Genomic DNA, 22,267 nt, shown 5'->3' with positions numbered 1-22,267 from the left:
TAATCCTGTAGAAACGCAACTTCACAGTGTAACGCATTAGTTTTGGTTTTAATAACACTGTACAGATCACAGTAATGAGTCATACACAATTCAAAAAGTTTTCCGTGTTCCACAAAGCTTATGGTTATCATGTATATAGAATTTCAGTTCAGTTTGGTTTGAAAAAAAAAAGAAGAAAATAAAAACAGCCTGTCCATTTAATCGTGTTTAATCCTCCTCTTTAAATGTGCACTGCAAGAAAATGTATTGACAGTGGAAATTGCAGTAGAAAACCTGCCTTATCCAGAATGCGTCATTCAATCTGGTGGCCTTTTCAATGGTGAAATGCTGGCAACATGTAATCATTTCCAAACGAAAAGCATTCTAAATCACATTTCCAAAATGAAAATGCCAGCAGCAGCTTAAAGCTATATTTGTGTCATGGCTTTAGATGACCCAGTGTTGATCATGCATCTAAGGTCTGAAAAGGGAATATGCAGAAGTAGAAGTCCTTTCACAGTCTTTGGTAGTGGTTTTATGGAGGAATTTTTCTCAAAGCACGTAACTGTGAATGACAAGACCAAGTAATGGACATAGTCCGGAAAAGATGGGAAATTGAGCAGAATTTATCTATTCATCCTTCACACAATGTGTTTCGCTGTCACCTTTGTGTATGTTTAAGGATGGTATCAGCAAACTTTGCAGTGGATAGAGAACAGTACTTGTCTTATACGGGCAGAACTCCCCAGCTCTCTCCCTGTCTGCCTCTCTGTATCTCTTTGTATTCTTGTGTTGGCATTGCATTGTTTTTTTGTGGGTGCTGGCTGCAGCTGTAGTGGCCAGAAGGCTGCTTCCCCAGAGGTATGGGGAAAAATCTGTTTTTATTAGAAACAAACAATAGGGTCACATAATGACATATGACAAAATGTCTCAAATACTGACAAGTTCACTATATTTTGGAAAGGCAGCTGATTCACTTGACCTCTGCTGGAGACTATCTGACCTGTGTGATGTTGCTGGCAGTCGTGCAAGACCACATGGGTCAAAAGAGCCTTGTACAATGTGATGTTCAAAATAACAATTGTCAGCCTAACGCTTCTTATGAAAACATGAAAAGGTTGGTAAGATGGTTACAAGTTATTAATGAAAATCTTGCTCACTGTAATTTTTTTTTTTCAATAAAAGTGTAAGGACCAATTCCAAAAGTATTTTTCTTTTTGTTATTTGTGGACTTTAAAGAAAACTTATTTATGAATATTTTGTGTGTAGTGATACCCATCTGCTGAACCCTCTGCCTATTGTGCATGTAGCGAAACGTGGAAAACCAGTGATCACTGTTTGAGAAGACAACCTTGGATTTGTGAAGGCATAGGCCTCTGTGAGTGCTATGTGAAGCCAAAGTTTGTATGAAGCCTCAGGCGATTTGAAAGCAGACCCAAAACCCCAACAACAGTGTCAATGTTATTTTCATCAACTATTTACAAATTCAGAACACACACGTCTTTGACTAAGTGCTGTGGCTTATTTCTGGTCTCTTCCTATTTCCGTTTTTCTTTACTCACAGCATGATGCCACATTATGAATGTATTTGCGGAAATAAGTGTTTTATGATACTTTCAAGATCTGAACTACACATCAACACTTTACAAGCAAAGAGAAATATCAAAGTTATTGACAGAAATGTATATCTTTCATCTGGGTTCTAAAAACAACTTCTTGTTTTTGTTTGAACTGTTACTGCTGATGAAGATGATATATGATGTCTTTTCATGTTAAATGTATAATATTTGTAGAGCTGAAGTAAATTTTCATTTTTTTTACATGGAGTTTTGATTTTGCAACATGTCTGTTTTGTATTTTGAACATAGCACTCGTCACAAAACAAAGAATGGCATGGCAAAATTTCAACTATGTTCTAAAAAAACTTAACTTCTAATGTTTAACTTTCAGAACTTTTACATTATGATAACATAGTCTAACAACCATGGGAATTAAGCATCTTTAAAAAACAAATGGTAGTTGCCAGGTGGGAGATGTTGCGTGGAAAAATGATGCTAAATTGAGCCTCTACCACCCCGAACCAGCAGGCACTGCCAGGAAGCTAAGTTATTAGTCTTTAAAATATGATAATTCTCACAACATAGAAGTAACCACAGTAATTTATCTTGACTGACAGTGCCTTAGTTCTTGCTGGCTTGGAGACAGCACTAGTTGTAACCCTACTTGTATCTTTTGCCTAACGTTAGAGGGAACGTGATGTTTTGATTTGCAGAGGTCTGCACTGTTCGCCAATTATACACAGAACCTTTAACTTAATTTGTTTCACTGTTGCCTCCCTTGTTCCCTGCAGCAATATAATTTGATCTACTCTGGTCTAGAGGTTGTGCTTGAGGTACACAAAATACAGTCCTCTGTGTGGTAAAATATGTTTGGGCCCCAGTTTCTATGACGATAAAGTGCAGCTATGACTGGTAATTGGCTTTTTGTGCAGGTTTTCTCTCTCTCTTGCATCCTGTTGGAAAATTTATGAGTAGTTGTTCGATTGTACACTACTGTAAGTGCAATTCTGGGGCTATGAAATACTCTGTGGCTTAGGCCATACGCCTAACTGCGTGTGATAACAAAACTTCCACCACCAACATAATTTATAAAGTCATCAGCGTAAAACTTCCTCAGTGCTACATAGCATGACATTCACCCCTCACAAGTAATTTAGGTGTTGTTAAAGTTATTATAAATTATTGTTATATTAACAGTGGATCAAATTACTTTGTACTTTATAACCTGGAAGGGGTGCTATGGTAATGAGCCACAGATAATTACCACCAAACTCTCTTTCCTTTCGCTCTGTGAAAGTCACTGCTTCCAGTTTGAAGCAGCTTCCTTAGCTGCAGATAAAGTTTAACTGCTAAACAAAATGTTGTAATTGGCAGCAAAGTAACTAACTCTTTGTTAGTTACTTTTCGCTGTGTTTCACTTGTTGGAGAAGAATTTAATAGTGACAGGTCACTGAAAACAATTCTGACAAACAAAATTAGTTGATCAATTTTATTTCAATACAAGAGATCTTTCTAACTAACAGTTTTGCTAATGAAACTCATTTGCAAACTTTGTGTGACCGTCAGTGTATCAGGGAGCACTATTTTAAAACTTTGATTAGCTATATAATTCCAAAGAAAAGTAAGATACATTTCAAGTAAAGTGTAATAGGGCCACCTGCTCCAGCTTATTTTTTGCTCAATGACAATTTATCTCGAAAGGTTAAAGTCACTCCCAGAACTTGCCTCATGCCTTAAAAAAAAAATGTAACAACATACTCAGCCAATTAAAAAATTAGAATCCAATTAACCACATGTTGTTCTACTGTACAAACAAACGGAGCGGAACGAAACGCGTCTGTATAAAAAGTTAGATAATTTAAAATATGAACATTCATGGGAAGATGATCTGTTTGAAAAATTTTAATCAGGTTTCTTGCAGTTGAGGTTTTAATCTTTTCCAGTCTTCCCTTTCGCTGACTAACAAGTGTGACACTCTCCCTACTGGAATGTTTTAGCTAACTGATTATTCCTCAAAAAGAGAGAAACCTTTTTTTAAAGCATCTCACATAGTCTGGGATTTATCATATGGTGGCTGGATGGAGATGAGACGCTGCTATTTTCAGTATATACACCATGTCCTGATTTAGAAGAATTAAACAGTGGAGCAGCATTTTTGAACGGGAGGGGAGTCAGAGACTGACCCATGGCCAATGTGATGCTGGTGAGTCAGTGTGCTGATGCCAGTGGCTCCCAGCATAAGTGACCTATATTGCAGATCAGGGCAGCAACAATCTTTGTTGCAATAAATGACTGATCACATTCAAATTGGAGAGGAACAATATTGCAGGTTGTAAGAAAAACTGCCATCTATATGGCATAGATCTTATAGGAATTCTCCATTAATCCAACAATTTTAGTTTTGTTATAATATTAGGATCCAGATAAGACTGGATCAGCATGAACTATTTTATTTTTTTTTGTGTATTAGTAGTGACTTGTAGACTCACCTGTTATCTTTATGGTAAATGATGTACACCCGGGATCTATCAATTACAACGTTCTGCCACATGATTAAGTAAATTTTAGTTCCTGCACATTGCAAACTAGATATTTGAATGCTTTAAGATCACTGTATGAAGCCCTTTTAACATTTATCTTTTTACGTAAGACTTTGCATTTATTTTTTTACAATTTTTTTTCTGTACAAGGACACTGAGATAAACGAGCAATAAAACAGCAAAGAATACATCGACAGCTCCTCAAAGTATTATGTATTTATCTTAGTGTGCTGTATATGGAGAGACAAACTTTGTCTCCTGTCTCATACAAAAAATCTGCCTATTTTTGACTTCATAGGTAATCTATATTAAATACGTTTTGACAAAAGTTTTATCATATCTCACATTTCAAGTTTTACACCAGTTAAAATCACCAGCTTTGATTGTTTTTGAGACATCAACGGTGCAGCACAGACACAAACATTTTATTGGCTCTGTGAAAGGCATACTTAATCAAAGCAGCAATGTCATTCCCCTAAAATATAACCGCTAAAGCAAAATTAATGTGATTTGTAGCAAGTGCAGTTAATTAGCACTGCATTCTTTTACTTCAACAACTTTGGTGCTGTGAAAGCTGCTGTGCTTCAGACTCCAGAAGTAGCACACAAAATGACATGACGCAGCACCTACACAGAAGCGCTCGCGTATAGATTTTTTTTCCCTTTAATCTACCTGACCTTGCGTGTGGTTTTATTCATGTGTCTCTCTTGCACACTGGGCATCTTCTGAATGGCCCAGGCTGAAAATCTGCCACAGCAGACATGTATATTAATTAGAATTCTAAACATAGACCCCTCATGTTCACTAATGTCAGTCCTACATGTCCCAATGGTTGAACTAGCAGCATGTTTGCATTCCAAGTATAGGAGCATGGCTGCTTAAGCACCACATCCTGTCACTTGAAAAACATTGATTGACTAGAGATACATGCATATTTTTGATCGTTGGCATTGGCCTCAGGGCTTTTGCTGTGTAGCTTCATATCTTCAACAGAATTTCTTTTTAATTTGGCCTGATTAATGTCTGCTAATCAGTCAATCGTTATTTTTAATTTATGAATCAAGCAAGAAAAATGACTTCAATAATGGGTTGCTCTTTCAGTGCAGATCCACTGCTGTAGTTGGATTTTCACGACTACCTGTGTTTTAGAGGCAAATTCCAACTAGAAGGCTGTAATATTGTTCATGGTGTTGCTGAATACAAACTAGATTTGCCTCAGGATGAAGAATAAAGAATATGCTAATAGATAATATATATACAGTCATTTCAAAGGACTTTATATGTTGCTGTTATTACTTCTTCTCAAACTTAATCTTTCTATTTTGATTAGTGCTTTTTGAATTTTGTTTATGATTATAGTTAGGCCAAAACGTATTGTATAAATTCATAAAACTACACATCAAAAAAGGCAGAAATTTAAAAACAACAAACCAAAGCCAATCAATTTTGATGCTCAGTTTGAAACATATAAACTGGGAAGTAGCTGGAGGCAGTCCATGATAAAGTTTATACGTGCCTTGATGTCTGTAAACCTCTGCTCAAAGCAAATGTTCTAATTTCTAAGTATATCTTTTTTGATCTAACATTCTGTAATGACTATAAAAGTAGAAGGTATCAAAATGCAAAGAGAGCCTGTAATATATACCCAAATATTGCTATATGTTTCTTGTCTGGCTCTTCACTATTTATTCTCCAATAATGGCAAAAAGGCCCTTTAAGTATTGATAGATTTTTAAATCATTATCATTGGCATTTTAAAAGCATTTCATAGATGAAGTTGAGTAAATTTGTATTAAACACTAAAAAAGAAAAGAAAACATTTACGAAAATGGAACACTTCCAAATCCCATGAGAAATGAAGCGAGAACACAGATGTTGGACTGAAAGATTCTGTCATTGATAGAGCTGTTCATCTCAGTTTTTTTTTTTAAATATGTCACTGTAATAACCAAACTGTAAAATAAATTAATATAATCAATACTTCCATTCCTCAATAAAGGAAGATTGCTACTCCATTTGGAGACACAGTAGGGAACCTTTTCTTGAAAATTGTCAATTTCATCTAAGGACATTTGCCATAGATATTATTTTCACCCATAATGCAAACCAGCATTTTGTTTATTTGTTGTGCTAAATGCTTAATCCAAAACAGCAGTTACTGTGTGCAGGAATGGAGGTTAGGTCAACTGTCAGCATGGTCTCAAGAAAAGAGGATAAAGCATTATCTTTTAAAAGATAAAAAGGGGACTATGGGAAAGGTTACTTGTAAAAATACACACATACTTTTTTCTTTAAACATTCTGCAGTTGTTCATAGGAGCCACTTATACTTATCTTTATTTCTTAATACTTTTATCTTTATTTTTCAGTGTTTGTTTTGACCATGAAAGTCCTTAATCCTAAAGTCAAAGGTTTATGTTCTGGCATGACCACAGCTCTTTTCACTGTCATATTCCCCAGATCCACTGCATAGTTTTTTCACATGACATAAAATCGATAGCAATGAAGAGGGTCAGAGCTTGAAAGGGAGGCATCCTTTAAAATGCCAGTGTACATTTAGACTACACGTACAATGCACTATTGTAGCTTCTTTTGCAACAGGCGTCATTTTGCACAATCTATGCTACTAAACAATTTAGGATCAACCAACCATCCCAGGCCAACCTCTTCAAGATCTCTGAAACATATCCCACATCTTATTATCTCTTTTTACGATTCATGATGTCATGTTTATTGACAGTAGTTCTCATGGGCTGCCGAAAGGAACTGAACAAGAGCTTTCAAGGTTGACTCAATGTTTAATGTATGATCCTTTTAAATGGCTAAGTGTCTAACTTAAGCATAAACATGATATTAATATTAATGGTATTAAAATTAATTATGCTGTGATGTCAAAGCCCGCTGTGCCAATGACGACAAACAAGATATCATTTGGTGACTGTGTTCTGAAGCACCAATAGCAACAGTATTACATGTGTACCCTATTTGACTGCGTTTACCTGATGTCTTCAATCCTGACCAAACAGCTATATATGATGCTTGAACAGGTAATGATAAAAAATTACGCTATTTACAGAATTTTAAATAAGAAAAATAAAAAAAATGTAAAAAAAAGCATTCCTAATGCAGAACAGTCTGTCACACATGGTTGTACTCAAGTCACATCACGTTTGTTTCCACAAAGGCTACTGGGGTCATTAATAAATAATGACAGTGGGTTGCCACTTGGCAACCTATCACGATTGCTTTGAGGATGGAAGCGACCCTTTCAGCTGTTTTTTTTTTTTTTTTCTCTTTTCTTAAACCAGTCACTGTCACTTACATTGCACTTGTGTAACGTCCAGTGCTGCTGAGGGACGTTGCACTGCTTGCTCAGACAGGTTATAACCCTGTCAGAGATTAAAGGGAAAAATTGTGCTTGCTGTATGGCAGCTTACCTGTGTTTGCTTGGGAATTTAGTACGGTATAGTTTGGTACACTGCGAGCTGGTGCCATTGTGCTGTGGCTGCAGGTGCGTTATGTAAGTCTTGTACTGAGTGTCCCACTTGAAAGGAGAGACGAATGGAGGGTGAATAAAAGCTCCAAGTCACTCGACTGGCCCTGAATTGCCTGAACTTAACTGCAATATCAGCACTGAAAAAAAAAAGTGGCTGGCGTGGTCAACTTTTTCTCAGTTTAACTTGCTCAGCCCCTCACATTGACACCAGGGCCAGGTGGATAGGGAGGAAGTGGAGGGAGAGGAGACAGTGTGCTCGATTTATCAGTAATTATGGAGTGCTATTTTCTCTGTCTCCCATCTATGTCTGCCCTGGGAAGCAGTAGCCATTCTTTAATCTTGACACCCAGTGATCATGTAACGCAAGAAAGTGCCTATTAGAGGTGAGAGAAATTGGAAGGGGCCTCTCTCTTGATCCTCTTTTAGGGGAGTTGGGGTGACAGAAAGACGGAGTATGGGGATACACGAGCAAGGGGTTGACATGAGATGGAGACTGAGGGGGTGATGACAATTACAGAACTGGTTTTCAAAACTCCAGAGGCTTTGTACTGAAAAAGGTTAAGGGGAAAACTCAGAGCATTTTTTTCTCAAATATATAAAAAGAGACAGTCTTGCCGAAGGACATTGAATAATTTGATTTTTGAGATGAACTAAAAACAAGTGTAATAATGTGAAATTTGGTTGTAAAGCAGACCTTTATGCCGTTCCCTCTGGGCTTGCCTTGCAAGTCAAACACAATCAGGAGAATGTAGAGGGTAATTACACTTTGCTAGGGGATGATAGTGAATCAGATCATGTACATCAGACGATGGAAAGAGAAATTCTGCATTTTAATACCTTTCTTGTTTTTGACAGCAAACACAGACTAAACCCCTTCACAAGACAAAGTCTGTTCTTTAGATGTACATTTAATTTGCTTTAAAATGTTTTTGGATCACGGTAATTGAAACTATTCACAAATGGATCTTTTCTGAAACACTTGAATGGGTTATGCACTTGCCTCTCTCTGTCAAAATGCAGAGGCAATGGAGATGCACATTGACTGAGTCTCTTAACATGAATAATTTGTTTTCTCAATTGAGTGCAGTGCTGCCAGTGCAGTGCCAGTTTGGCACCTCACTCCATTAACACTCCTCTGCTCCTTTAGGAGAAACATGAAATTACCAAGTGCCAAGATTATTTTGATCAGCCTTAAATGGTTTTCTTTAGAATAAAGAGAGCAGAGTGAGACATGCAGTATAATAGCGTAAGTGTATGAACTATGAATAATCACAGAATCACAGATTAACACACAGTGGGCCCATTTGTTACGCAGGGACGCAATTTTAGTACAAAACCTCGACAAAATCCGACAAGCGTGCCTGAGCCAGACAGGGAAATGATTCGTGTTTCACTCAGATTGGTGTTTGAATCAAACTGCTGACAGTGTGCTGACTGGAAGAAGAAACATGGTGTGCACTGTAAATACAGAGGTATCTCATGCATGATTTAATCAGCCACTGTAGACAGTGTGAACATGTTCAACTGCATACAATTCACAACAAATTGATTATAGATATAATGCTATAATCATATGGAAATTCTGCATTTCTGTGAGTTAGAAAATTATATTATCTCTGTCACGTTTAGTATGCTGCATGGTTGTTGGTCAGTTGGTGCATCACAGTAGGATGTTAGTTAGTGACACTGTGCTTGCAAGCTTTTTTTTTTTTTTTTAAGATTCAGTCTTATGTAAGTGTTGGAAATTCTTACATGACATTCGAGATGATTTACCTGAAGTGATGAAAGGATAGTCATTATGGGATTTCAAATACAATTATGAGAAACTGTACATTCATTAGACTTTGTCCAAATATCCTTACTAAGTCTAAATGATCCCACAAGTGATGTTATTATTCTTATGCAAAATATGGCATATTGTCAGTTTGTGTTTTCATTGATTCCTTTTGTTTGTTTTCTGTATCGCTGCTCACTCAACCAAGGAAGTACATGTGCCATCTGTGTGCTATGTCTGGTAAATAGAAAGGCATTGATTGAATCTTACAGGACAAGTAACATGATAAAAAAGCGCATCATCCCACAAGACTTGAGTGTTGCCTTGCTGATGGAACTGGTTGTAATGATGGAGAGGCCAGTCCAGGTGAGGCTGGCCTGAGCATAATCCTCTGTGGTGCTTTTGTACACTCAGCACACCAGCACAACGTCAATGTAGGGCAGGGGAAGAAGCAGTGGGGCACATTAATAGTGGTGGGCAAAAAAGGAAAAAAAAAACTGCAGTGGTAGTAGCCTTTTGCTGGCCTACACTACAGTTTTCCTACTTTGTAGGAACATTGCATTTGAATACATATAAAAAAAGTAGATGGTGATCTCATGATTATGTCATGGCATCATTGTGCTTAGACAAGAGTTCACACAATGTGCTTTTACTTTGATGCTTTGTTACAACATTCTTTTGTTCAAATGGTTCATCATAGAAGTCTTTTATCACTGTAATTGAGCTTAGCGAAAGTTTAATAAAGGGGACTACTTCATTTTTAATTCCTTTACCTCTAGGCTACTCTTGCTTTCATTACTCCTTCCAAGCCACACCTCTTGCCTGCCATCCTCTCACTTCCAACCCCTACCATTATCAATTTAAAATTCAAAAGGCAACCTTGTCTTAGTTTATCATCCAATTAAATATTGTAGGCCTAAGAATCAGTCCCTCTCTCTTACCCATACAAAAGCTAATCACCAATCAGTGCTCTCTTGATTAACTTGCTCCATTTTCCCACCAGACTCAGTTTATGTCCATACATTTATACTTTTTGGTTGAATTGTTCACAAAGCATTCACTGAGGAAAGAGTAGCTATCACATGAAATTGTACAATTTGACCTATTCAGTGAAACTTTTTGCTTTTCTACAGGCCAAGTGTTTTACATGTACATTTAAGCTGGTATAGGATAGACACATTATCAAACTTATTGTCTTTCTCCAAACCCACTGAGTGGAAGTAGAGTTTTAATAGTGAAATATTTGTCAAACATTTTTTACCTAAAGACATATTTGCTGTGGATTGATTTCAGTCTTTCGAACACAAAGTGAAATCTTCAGAAATCTTTTCAGTTGAGAGTTCTGTTTTTTTTCCACAATGTATACTGTACAGTGCAACATTAGCATATTATCCAATTTGAGAAATACAGCTGCTGTCATCGTTTCCAAAACAAGGCTGACATTACATTAATATGTGTGTGAAAAATAAACCCCTGTGGAGACACTATCACATTTTATGTTGAGATACATGTACAGGACAGTATAGTTTCATCAAATACAGATTTAGTTATTTTGCTGCCTATCATACCAGATGCTTGACACACAAACATCATGCTAAATTGACCACACCAAGCCAGAGAGTAAGTAAGATAACTTTCAACAGCAAAACGTCCTAAAATCCTAGAATTAGAGTGAACAATAAGAGCGTGAACTTAGACAGTCATAGCAAACAAAAATTAATTTGATGCTCCTTGGTTGTTAATGCTTATTTCTAAAGCATGCTGTCATTCTTATCATTAGAAACTAAGTGTTGACCTAGTTAAAGTTGCTCTGTAGGTGCTTCATCTCCCCTCTATGTACCAAATCTGCCATTACAACTCTTTTCTGCCAAAATCTCTTCTGTCTTTTGAGCAAGATTTTTAATGATGGCCCTGTATATGGCAGAATCACTAAGTCTTATCCCCATTGTGCTTTCTTCAAGGATTTCTCCACAAGAAATGACTGTGTGAGTGTAAAAGGCAAAGTTCTAACCCTTCTAAGCTTAAAAAAAACTCTTTGAAAACAGAATTTTCAATCATCAAGGATTCACAGTGTTTATAATTAATTCCAGTCACTACATTAGTTCATATAAAAAGACTTTTACTGATTTTTTTGCCATGATATTTTTGAATATAGGTATATTTTTCACGCATACATGTTCATATTTCTTGTCCAACTATTTCAATCTTGTCAGTGGCAAATCTGCACTTAACATATATTTCATGACCATAACAACTCAGCTATAATTTTTTTCTTGTTATTTCTTTTAAGAGAATTAGCCAGGTCTTGATCTGTGTAAAGATTATAATTTTTTCAAAACACGTATTATATTCTTTCAAATTCTACACATGATAACCGTATTTGAATGAATGCTTGAGGCACACCAAGTGCTTTATACTTCATACAAAGGGAGGATTACCTTTACCCAAACCACCTCATTAAAATTTAAATCGTAAAGAGGCATTTGATGTCTTTTTTGAATACAAACATTTGCAGAAGACCTTCGAAAATCACCCTTGTTCCTCTGTGGCTTATAGCGAGAGTTTGGAAGAATTGGTTTGTAAATTATTCAGCAACTGAGGGAAAGCTGTTATTGGCTATCTTGCATTGGTGCATATAACAACAGATGACTTGAATTTGTGTATAAAGGGGAATATTTTACAAGACTTATAACAAAGTTTGCCTCTGTCTTGAGGCAGGGAGAAGGAAAAGAAAAACATGTAGAGCAACACACTGATAATACCAGCCTTATGGTGAAAGCCTCTGAGCTACAGCATAAAAAGAGGACAGATGAAAGGAGAAATGCAGCGACAGTGGAAGAATTTCAAAGGCAAGAGGTCAAGAGCACTCTATTTTCAAACTTAACATAGGGAATAGGAACATGTTGGCAGCAGTAACCCATATCAAGGGCATGGTTTTGCAAATGATAACCTCCCAAGAAGAGCAGACGAAAATGTAGTACAGAAAGAAAGAGCTTTTCTCAGCAAAAAGCTCACTTCTTTTATTTTTTTTTCGGGCCTAAAAAATATTTGCTCAGTAAGCCTTTGTGCATGTGATTCTTTAAACATGATGATCTCCCATATCTTTTCTTTTGATTTCTCCTGTGAAATACAACAACGCAATCCTCATATTAAGAATGTACAACACTACTATGTATGGCATTGCAACAATCATTAATACAACTAACCCCCAATCTAGAGAAGCTAGTGTGTCCATAAATCAATGTTGTACAGAAATGTAATAATTTTCCTGATTTGTATTTGCAATTTTATGGTGGCAGCTTCTGGAGGTACGTTCAAATACTTCAAAACTATTTAATGTCAAATGTTAAAATACATACAGTTCTGAATTTTATAGTATCTCAGTTTATGTTTGGATGATATAAGGAAATAAAAAGCCTTAAGCTGTAGCATATAGTGTTTGCATATAACATGTTAATAGATTAATACACATTACATTTGATACAGAGTAAGTTCATTATGCGAAGGCATGAGCTGGGCACTGAACAAAGCAGCCTTAGAATTGTGGTGTCTCGCACAGTGCAGCATAAATGTGATGCAGAACAGCTTAGCTTTGCAATGCTTAATCTGCATTGAATTGAGATGGGAGGACTTCCTTTTTTTTTAATTTCTACCATCTGCTGCGTGTCTCTGCAGATTTTGCTGATTTATGGAACACACTGAGCCTGTGCTTGCTCCTCTTCTTTCCCTTCATTTCACAAATGTAGGACTTTGAATTAGGAACAATAGGATCACTGACCACCGCTTTAACATCTCATTCCTTATGTTGCACCAGAGCCCGTCGGTTGGTCAGAGAGGGAACTCTGACTCTGAACTCAAATTTGTTTGATGATTCAGTTCATCAAAGGAAGAATTAGAAAGTGAGCATTTAATTGAGATGAAAATTAGGTCAGTATTTTCAGAGATGGCATTGCAACAGAGTGCATGGAGCTAATGGGGATCGCAAGAGCAAACAAAAATAACCCACTGCAGATAGAGAAAAAATCTCTTCAAATAATGCCAGTGGTCCAATCTCTTGAGAGGACAGCAGCTGTTATGTGTTTCTGTCAGAGAGAGCCACCCTTAAAAATGTGAAAAAGTGGAAGTTGGGTCTGAAAAGGTTAGGTGAAACAGCATTAACTCTCAGAAATTTGCTCGTAAAACATTTTTTTTCCCTTTGGCTTATATTCACCTGTCAGTAGGAAATGACAGTTGTTCAAAGTACCAGATGGGTGGGATGAATTTGAGAGAAACATACTGTGCTGTTCAGGCTTCCTCATGTGCAAACACTTCAGAAATCCAGCATGAGAATAAATAAGTAGCATGTGTTTTCCCAGCAGTCTTCACACACTGAAGCAGGATAAGGAAATCGCAGCCTCACCTTGATAAGATGATACTTTCTTGCATATGTCTTTCTAAAATAACATGCAGTTATGCAAACCAATTGCAAAGCTCACAGTTGCCTCGCAACACTTCTTCACACCCTGGCTCATGGTACTGATAGTGTGATTTGAATAAAATGTTACAGGCAATTATGACAGATCAGTCACAGAACAGAGAAACAAGGAGGGAGAATGTGCTGTTTTATTCTGCTGGTAAATACAGTGAATGAGGTCGGAGGTGATCTTCATTGCAGATTCCTGTGATATTTAATTTGTTGAAATGTCAATGAAAAAGAAAAGTGTATACTACCTAACAAAGTTTTGCATGCACTCTCCAGGATATATACATCATGACATATCTAGAGGATAGTCTAGTAAGTCTAGTAGTGTAGACCTTTTGGGTCTTGTCAGTGGAAACCATACAATACAGTGGGTAACATCTCTTGACATTTACATGCATGAGCGAAGAAGAGTTGCAGTGCTAACGGTGTCATTTACGCTTCCCCTGAAGTTCTATTAAAGCTTTGATTCATGTCAGGGGCTCCTCTGGGTGCATTTTTAGTGTGACCAGCTAAGTGAATGGAATTCATTCTGCCACTTTTGCCTTTAATCATACATTGTTTCTGTGATATGTTGGAACAAGAGGTAGAATGTGAAATCTGTGCAAAGTTGGACGATTTTTTTTTTCCCCCCTCGAAAATCTCTTGAAAGAAAGGTGAGAGACAACATATTCAAAACAAAGACTTTGCCCAGCGAGGTAAATCGAAGGAAAGCAGTTGGTGGTTTCTCATCAATAAAACCACAGAGTAATTAGACAAAGCACTTGAAAGCCAATTTGCATGCTGACAAATGATCAATCTTCATCTGTTACGCAGTCACAGTAGCCAACAGCAGCAGTGGTGGATGTGGTGACAAATGGTTGGGCTGTGATACCTCGCATCTCATTCTCCTTGGTGAAAGGCTGTGATGCTGGCTGAAGAGGTTCTGTTTTTCATCTCAAAGCACCTTCTCTTTGAATGAGATGAGCACAATCTCTTTTTAACTTTATGTGTTTAAGAGACATTGAGTGTTCTGCTGATAATCATTTTAGTGTTACCACTGATAATGTTAGTGTAAAGGTGAGGCCTAAATATATTAAAATATCAAACTGCAGGGAAAAAATATGCCCGTATCACAATGTTACATATCGTTTGCTGCAAAAACCCTCATGACGCAGATTAATTCCGTTTTTCTTTCATGCTAAATGGAATTGCTCTTTGGTTAGCTTGTGTGCTTAGACTATCTGAATCACACTGACACACACACACAAAACCTTGGACCTGAACTATCAAGTCTTTGCTCTCATGCTTACTCTGAAACCTTATTAATTAGTTTGCTTTATGACAGAGACGATCCCTGTTTAGAATCATCCCATAAACCTCCTCCGCATTGCTTCTGTCCAACTGGGCAGCTATCAAATCAGCCGCAGAGAACACTCCTTGCACCACTTCACATGACAGATGCAACCGACTCCCATCTGCCGCTCCTCTCCCTGCGCCGCATTGATCCTTCCACTCCCAGAATAGATTTGAACACAATAATTCAGCAGCCAGGTAAATTGGAATAACTCTGACCATTAGTGAATTAGTTTGCTATTTAAAATCAGCCATTGATCCTCGAGCTGAGCTGATTGGTTGCTGACCAACCAGAGAATTTAATTATCAAGCAGAGTGTTGCTTGCTCAGCCATGTTTTCTGAAGGTCAGGGTGCCACTGCAGTCTTTTTTTAAAGAAATGACACGACCAAGGCGAGAGATTTGGTTGGGGGAAGAATCCACTGCAAATGAAGTTAGCCACGGCCAGCCCTCCTATTCCTCTGTTGATTTCCAGCAATTGCAAGTGGCAGACCATTACCACGCCTTTCTAGACATGACTGTGAGCTGAGCAATAATAATTCTCTGAATTCAGATGACAGTGGCTTGGCATATTTAGATGCAGCCCTGCTCTCTCCTCATTCTGTCATTCCACTCCATGAATCCTTCATGTAGCTAACCCTTTGGTCCCCTCTGGGTCATATTAATATGAAGTATGTTAAAATAACCCAGAGGAGTACAAAAATTAATTTTGAGGCTGCCAACCATCCATAACGTTACGTCAAAGGTTTTGCTTCACTACGTGCATTGCACCAGTGTTACTGGGAAGTAAATTATCTCTGTGGCAACAGTGCTGATAACAGTTCAGCAAAAACTCTATCTGCTCATATCCATCCAGTTCCTTTGACCAATAATATAGATTATAAATAATACATATTGGTGACCAGGTGTCATGTATGAACAATGGACAGACAGCATAGAAATATAAAGAATATCCCAAATCCCTTAAGTCTACCTGTCTCCCTGCAAAAGGCTTTCACTCCTTCCTGAACCCCTTGGCTCCCTGGGATTTAGAATACAAATAAGGAGAACAAGCCTCTCCATTCTTATGAACTTTATAGAATAAAGAGGGACACTTAGGCCTCTACACAGGGGAAGGAGGAATTGATTGGCAAAGCAAGTGACAGGACCAGAATTGAGATTGAATCCCCTTGAAAGAACCAGAATGGAGGAGGAGTTGCAGCATGAATAAGGCTGTTTAAAAAGAGGATAGAGAAAACAAGCCTCCCTTGTCCTGTCTGGTGATTTCCTGAAGCAGACATCCTCCCCTTTTTATCCTGCTTATTCAAGGGTAAGCATGATCCTCTCTCTGTCTCTTCCTCTCTCTGTTTTACTAATTCACTCAGAAAATAACAGTTATGCACAAATAACACACACACGCACAGACAACCCAGACGTATCACCAAACAAAAGTGTAAAATGCTTGTGAGAGTTAGGATTGATGTGCTTTGTGATCTCATGCTTCACCTTGGCACAATCACATTAGGATAGAAAATGAATTTGAAAATCTGCCATGAGGCTGATGAGTGGAGTGGGGACCACAACATTTGGTTTATTAGCCGTGGTTTCGCAAAAAGCATTCCAATGTCATTTGCTAAATTTCTTGGATTAGAACTGATAGACTGCAGCAGCCCTGGATACCATTATTGTAAGTACAGAATTACATTGAGCATTTGTTGTATTGGGTTTTGTGTGGGGTGATTGTTGTCTTTTATGATTAAATGTGTTGTTTTTATGAGGAAAGACTCACAGGGGATAGTATTGGTTGTTTGCTCACAGGGGGAATGATGAATCACTTTTGTCAGTCCTTTCACTTTTGTTGAAATAAGTGAGAAGCAGGGCGCCGGTGTGTCTTTAATTCTGCATGCCAATCTCTGGATGAGACATTGGCTGCTTGTGGCTCTTTGGTTCTTCTGTTCTCAAAACATAAAGAAAATGGTTATATTTAAGGTTTGGTATATTTGACAGTCTTTGTAAACTCTTTGTAAACATAGTTAAGTACTACTGTAACATATGCTCCCCACTTCATCATTATTTGAAAAAAAGCCTCATCCAAATGTCAAAGAAAGTCACTTCAATCAAACGTCTGTGATGTCAAACTAAATGATGTTTGTGGTTTGTCAGTTTAAGAATATTCTTTTAGTATGTAAACTGTGCCATGACATGATCAGCGTCAGCACGGAAATGATGAAGAGATTTTTTAGGAGCTCTTATTTTGACCAAGTTTGGGAGTTAATCTCCTCAGCAGCAGTGAGGAACTTGATGGTCACGACCCTTGTCAAATTTTTAAACCACCCCTGTATTTCTCTGCCAAATTATTTGGCTCTCCTTGTGATGCTATTGAACGCTTTCCTAGATTAAGCAGTTCTTGTAAGACCCGTAAATGTTGTTAAACAAAAGCACTATCTTGTCCTTTGCTAAATTAGCACCATCCACCCTTACTGGCCAATTTAGAATACCGAGAATTTCCTCAATGATTCAGCACCACATGTATGTGAACATTTACATATTCTAACATTCTTACAAGAGACTTTAATTCTTTTTTTTTATGGTAAATGCTTGCAACTATTCTCTGTCGCTTCTTTATTTTAACTGAAAGAGCATCTTTGAGCAGACTCTGCATATTCTAAAGGGAATAGAAGGAGTGTATTTTATTTCTAGCTGTGCCGCTGGTTCATTGCACCACATGAATCCGTACACCAAAATAGTCCATCATGCCACTCGTTATGGACAGTGCTTTTCACCAGCATGCATTGATTCAAAAATGTGGGAGCCGTCAAATTTCAAAGACTACATGGAGTGCATTCATTTTGATCAATCTGTCAGCCTAATGACATATTTCCTGAGCACAAAAAAAGCTTTCTTCACATTTTCAACCTCAGAAAATGTTTTCTTCACAACAACTTTTCCTATTATCAAGACAAACGGTATCTTGTAATATAAGAAAAGATTTCAAATAAAGTAAACATTACTTTGTGCATGCAGTTTGAGTGGTCACAATGATTCTCATCTGTGAAGAATTCCTCTATTTGGACAACCAGAATGTTATTTATCTAGCTAAAAAGTTTGGTTTAAGGTGTGGTGATACTCAGATGAAAAACTCACATAGCAAGCAGGCGGAAAATCTGCCAGATGTGATCACCGAGGCAGTATAAGACAGAATCTCGACTCACAGAAACAAGCATATATGATTTATTCTCATCATGTGGCCACATGAATGTAAACATTCTCACTGTGGGAGGTTTGAGAGGTTCAGATAGCAATCATGCCTTGGGTGGTAGCAATGACTAAAACTCCCGGTCAACTGCACAGGTGAATTTCATGGTATTAGAATAATCAAGAGCGCATATGATTTGTTTTAGTGTTAAGGCTGTATGTTATGGTGAAGGGAAGACCGGAGTCAATCTATAATGCAATTAAAAAGGAACATTTTCAAAACAAGCATGACATAAACCATGTGTGAAATAGTTTTATACTCTTTATCGTATGCCTAGATTGTAGGTCTTCAGTGCTTCTTGGAAATACCGACTTGGCAAGTAATATTGAATCCATTTTTGCTCAAACTCCCATCTGAATTTAAAATAATTCAGTTATACTCCAACCTGTTCTCATTCCCAAGATGTCAATTACTGCAGTGTTGTTGAAGCCTCTGGCATCTTTGAGGAATGCATAGGGTGCCGTTTGGAGTTCACAGTCACAGAAATACTGGATGCTGACAGCCGACAGATAATGGCGAAGAAAACCACTGCACGTGTTTCCCCTCTGTGTTGTTTTGTAATGAGAACCAAGCTTGTTTCACAATTTGGATTTCCTTACCCAATCAGGAAACTTATCAAAGTCTATCTTCATGTACAACAGTTACTCTACAGATACCAAACTACCAAGTTGTCTTTTTCCATAAGTTTCATCTAGCCAAACCAACCCATTTATTCTACTGAAAGAAGAGCAAATAATGATACCAAAGGCTATTGTCAATGGAAAAAGATGTTTTTCATTCCTCACAAATGGTATTGGCACTTTGATTTCAGCATGTGATTCCAGTTCGTTGATCAAACTATTTGAAGCTTACCAGTGATAGATGATGATAGACAGATGGTTCATCCTCTTACCTGCCAAGTATTTTTTCTTAAGTGCTTGCCCTTTTCCAGACGTTCCACAGATGACTGGCCAGATGGTCCCGTGTAACAAACTCATCTAGAATGTCAAGTCACTGTATTTTCACAACACTCAGTTTTAAGTTTGCAAATGGATAATGACAGCGTTTCATCATCATATGGTGACAACAATCGGGCGCATTCAAACTGCTTTCATTCAAATTAAAACCACCCTGAGCAAAACATATTTTATAAATAAGTTCAGCATTGAATTGTGGCTGCCGTCCAAAATTTCCTGTGAACTGTCCATTGGTTTAAAGTTTGCACACCCATTTTGGTGTTTATATGAACATTTTGTAAACTTTCACAGCCCATTATTGAACAAAATCAGTCTCATTCTCACTGTTTCACATATTCATCAAATCGCACTGTATCTGGTTTAGTCCTAATAACTAATATTAGGCTAAAGTATTTAGCCTGGACTAAGCTTGTTGTTGATAGTATAAAGTTCAAATATGACAAATCAGTTCAAATCAACCAACACGAGTTAGACCCAAATATGTATACTATAATCAGCTCCTCAACAATCCTGATTACTCCTGGTCCAATGGCATGTTTGTGAGGCAGTTTTGAATAATACGATTTTGAACTAATTGCAGCAATATTGAGAAACCGACACGCAATTCAAACTATAATGTGAAACAGAAACAGAAAATAACAAGAAGCATTCTCTTATCAGTGTGTCACCAATTCATCATGTATTTAACTCAAGGATTAGGGTCATTGCATTTTTCTTGCTCTTTTATGATGTGTTATTGTCTAATAAGACATGAAAAAGGGAATATTTTATGCATACGGTAGCACTTGATAGAGCACTGTTGCACTACGGCTGGGGGCCAAAGTTCTAAAATGCTATGACTGATAAAACTTTTATTTATCAATGACTATGAGACATATCAGTGCCAAATAGATGTCCTACTTCACAGTCAAACATGAGTAAATGTATCTTCCTAATGTTTTGTTGAAATTGGTAAACACTGTTAGGATTTGTTCTTTTTTCCACCCTCATTAAGCAGGATGTGAAAGTTAGAATACCATAGGTCTGTGTTCTTTTCATAAATAAAAGATACCCAATTTGGGCATAGTTAGGTTCGACTATAATGTCAATAGATAACAGTTTCCTCCAGCAGTAATTGACACCACTGTGTAAAGGGAGATGAAGTTCTTCCACATTAGTGGCTTCAGAGTGTCATAACATATCATAAAGCATTCTTCTAACCTTGTCAGAACTTATCATGACACCAATTACAAACAGACAGATAGCTGAGGATGTCCTTCATATTCATCTGCAAAAGATTAACACTCCCTCTGTACAGAAGCACAATCCGTGCAGCTTTCTAAAAAAACTCCATGGAAGGAGGTTGAACAATATGAGAAGAGCAGAAAATAAATTCACACCATGTCACGGTAAAGCGACAGTGACAAGGGTACTATCGTATTTGTTCAGTACAAGACAATTAACCTTACTCTATGACTTCTACTTGTACTGCTAAAATCGACTTTGTCATATAACAGAGCTCTTTTTGTGCATCTCCACCCTAACCCCCGCCCCCCTCCTCCCTCCCTTCTTTTCTCTCCCATCAGGTCTCCACATAATGGAGCGAGAATGAACAGAGAGCGGCTGAAAAAAAAGCATGAACTGGAGGTTTATTGAGGTCATCTGCTTCCTGTTTATATGGGACCATATAACAGTTCAGTCTTCCCGCCAGGACCTGTTGGCTGCTGAACAACATGTCACCAAGCAATATGACTGGCTCATCTCTGACCGCGGACCTTTCCACCACTCTCGGAGCTATCTGTCCTTTGTGGAAAGATTCCGCCAAGGATTTACGACCAGATATAAAATTTATAGGTGAGTTCACTTTCAGCCTGTGTACTGATGCCACTCATGCATTTTAGGAGAATGTCTCTTTTAATGGTTTTGCTTTTTTGAGATTTTCTGCTGCAAAAAGCTGAACTGTGTATGGTTTTAACCTAATGCTTTTATTTTTAGACTGAGTCAGTCTCAGAGCTATAAATTATTTATCTGTTACCAGTGAAAAGCAATAGCCAAGAGTCATATTTACTGTTAAAGTTGTTGCTTATTGTTGTTGATTTAGACTAATTTTACAGCCTGCAAACAACAACACTACTACTACTACTACTAATAATAACAATAGTAATAAAGTAATAGTATTCTATCTGTGCCTGTAAAATCTGTGTACAATTTTTTTCCCCTCTTTTTGGTGTTACTGCTTCATACAAACAACACTGATGGGTGCAGATCACTTCTTTTTTTTTCACATCTAGAACACGGTGAAGAGACATTTAAGAAGACGTTTAAAAATGGACTTTATCTCGGGAAAAAAAAAGAACAAGGAAGCTTGAGATTTTGATCTCCACTAAGGAACTGACAGCTGGAATAATGACTCCTGGGATTATGATTATTTCAGAGGTGGAATGTTTCATCGTTGACAGTCAAATTAGTTTTATTGTTTCAATTCTTAACTGCTGGAGGTTTTACTTAATTAAAATTACTCCTTAACGAGCAAAAGCTCTACAAGAAAACTGTTACTGTAGTCCAAGTAAGAATAGTGTGGGTTGCAGACTGTACTACATAAAATCCACCTGCCCGTTACTCCTCAGATCATTAAACTTATACTTCAGGCATGTGTCATGTAAAATATTGCTTTTCAAACGTATCCCTCCGTTACTCACATAGGAATGCTTCTTACGAATCTTCTTCTTCTTCTTAGGAATGCTTTCTAAACCAGCTGTCATTACAGCGTTTGAAAGAGTTGTTCCACTCTTAGTTGTTAATCAATGCACAACAAAAAAAAAGAAAGAAACTTCACATAATGCATCAAATATTTGTTTCTGATTACAGCCCTGCTGCTTGGAATACACAAGTGCGAAAGTGCAAACAGTCCAAGCACATATTTTGCCCAGGTCGTGCTTTACTAAAAAGATATAGGG

At 37.4% G+C, this 22,267-nt stretch overlaps 1 protein-coding gene across 1 annotated transcript in view; it reads left to right on the top strand.

Moving 5' to 3' along the window:
- Nucleotides 1–22,267, top strand: part of brinp1 (bone morphogenetic protein/retinoic acid inducible neural-specific 1) — a 101,384-nt gene that overhangs the window by 1,564 nt on the left and 77,553 nt on the right. Inside the window, exon 2 of the mRNA XM_072372309.1 lies at nucleotides 20,897–21,164. Within this exon, the coding sequence (XP_072228410.1) occupies nucleotides 20,947–21,164 (218 nt within the window). The 5' untranslated portion in view covers nucleotides 20,897–20,946. The remainder of the gene's footprint in view (nucleotides 1–20,896; nucleotides 21,165–22,267) is intronic.

Source organism: Leuresthes tenuis, unplaced genomic scaffold, assembly GCF_036924035.1.
Source record: "Leuresthes tenuis unplaced genomic scaffold, fLeuTen1.0.hap1 SCAF_19, whole genome shotgun sequence".
NCBI classification, from domain to species: Eukaryota; Metazoa; Chordata; class Actinopteri; order Atheriniformes; family Atherinopsidae; genus Leuresthes; species Leuresthes tenuis.
This window is presented reverse-complemented; position numbering and strand designations above follow the sequence as displayed.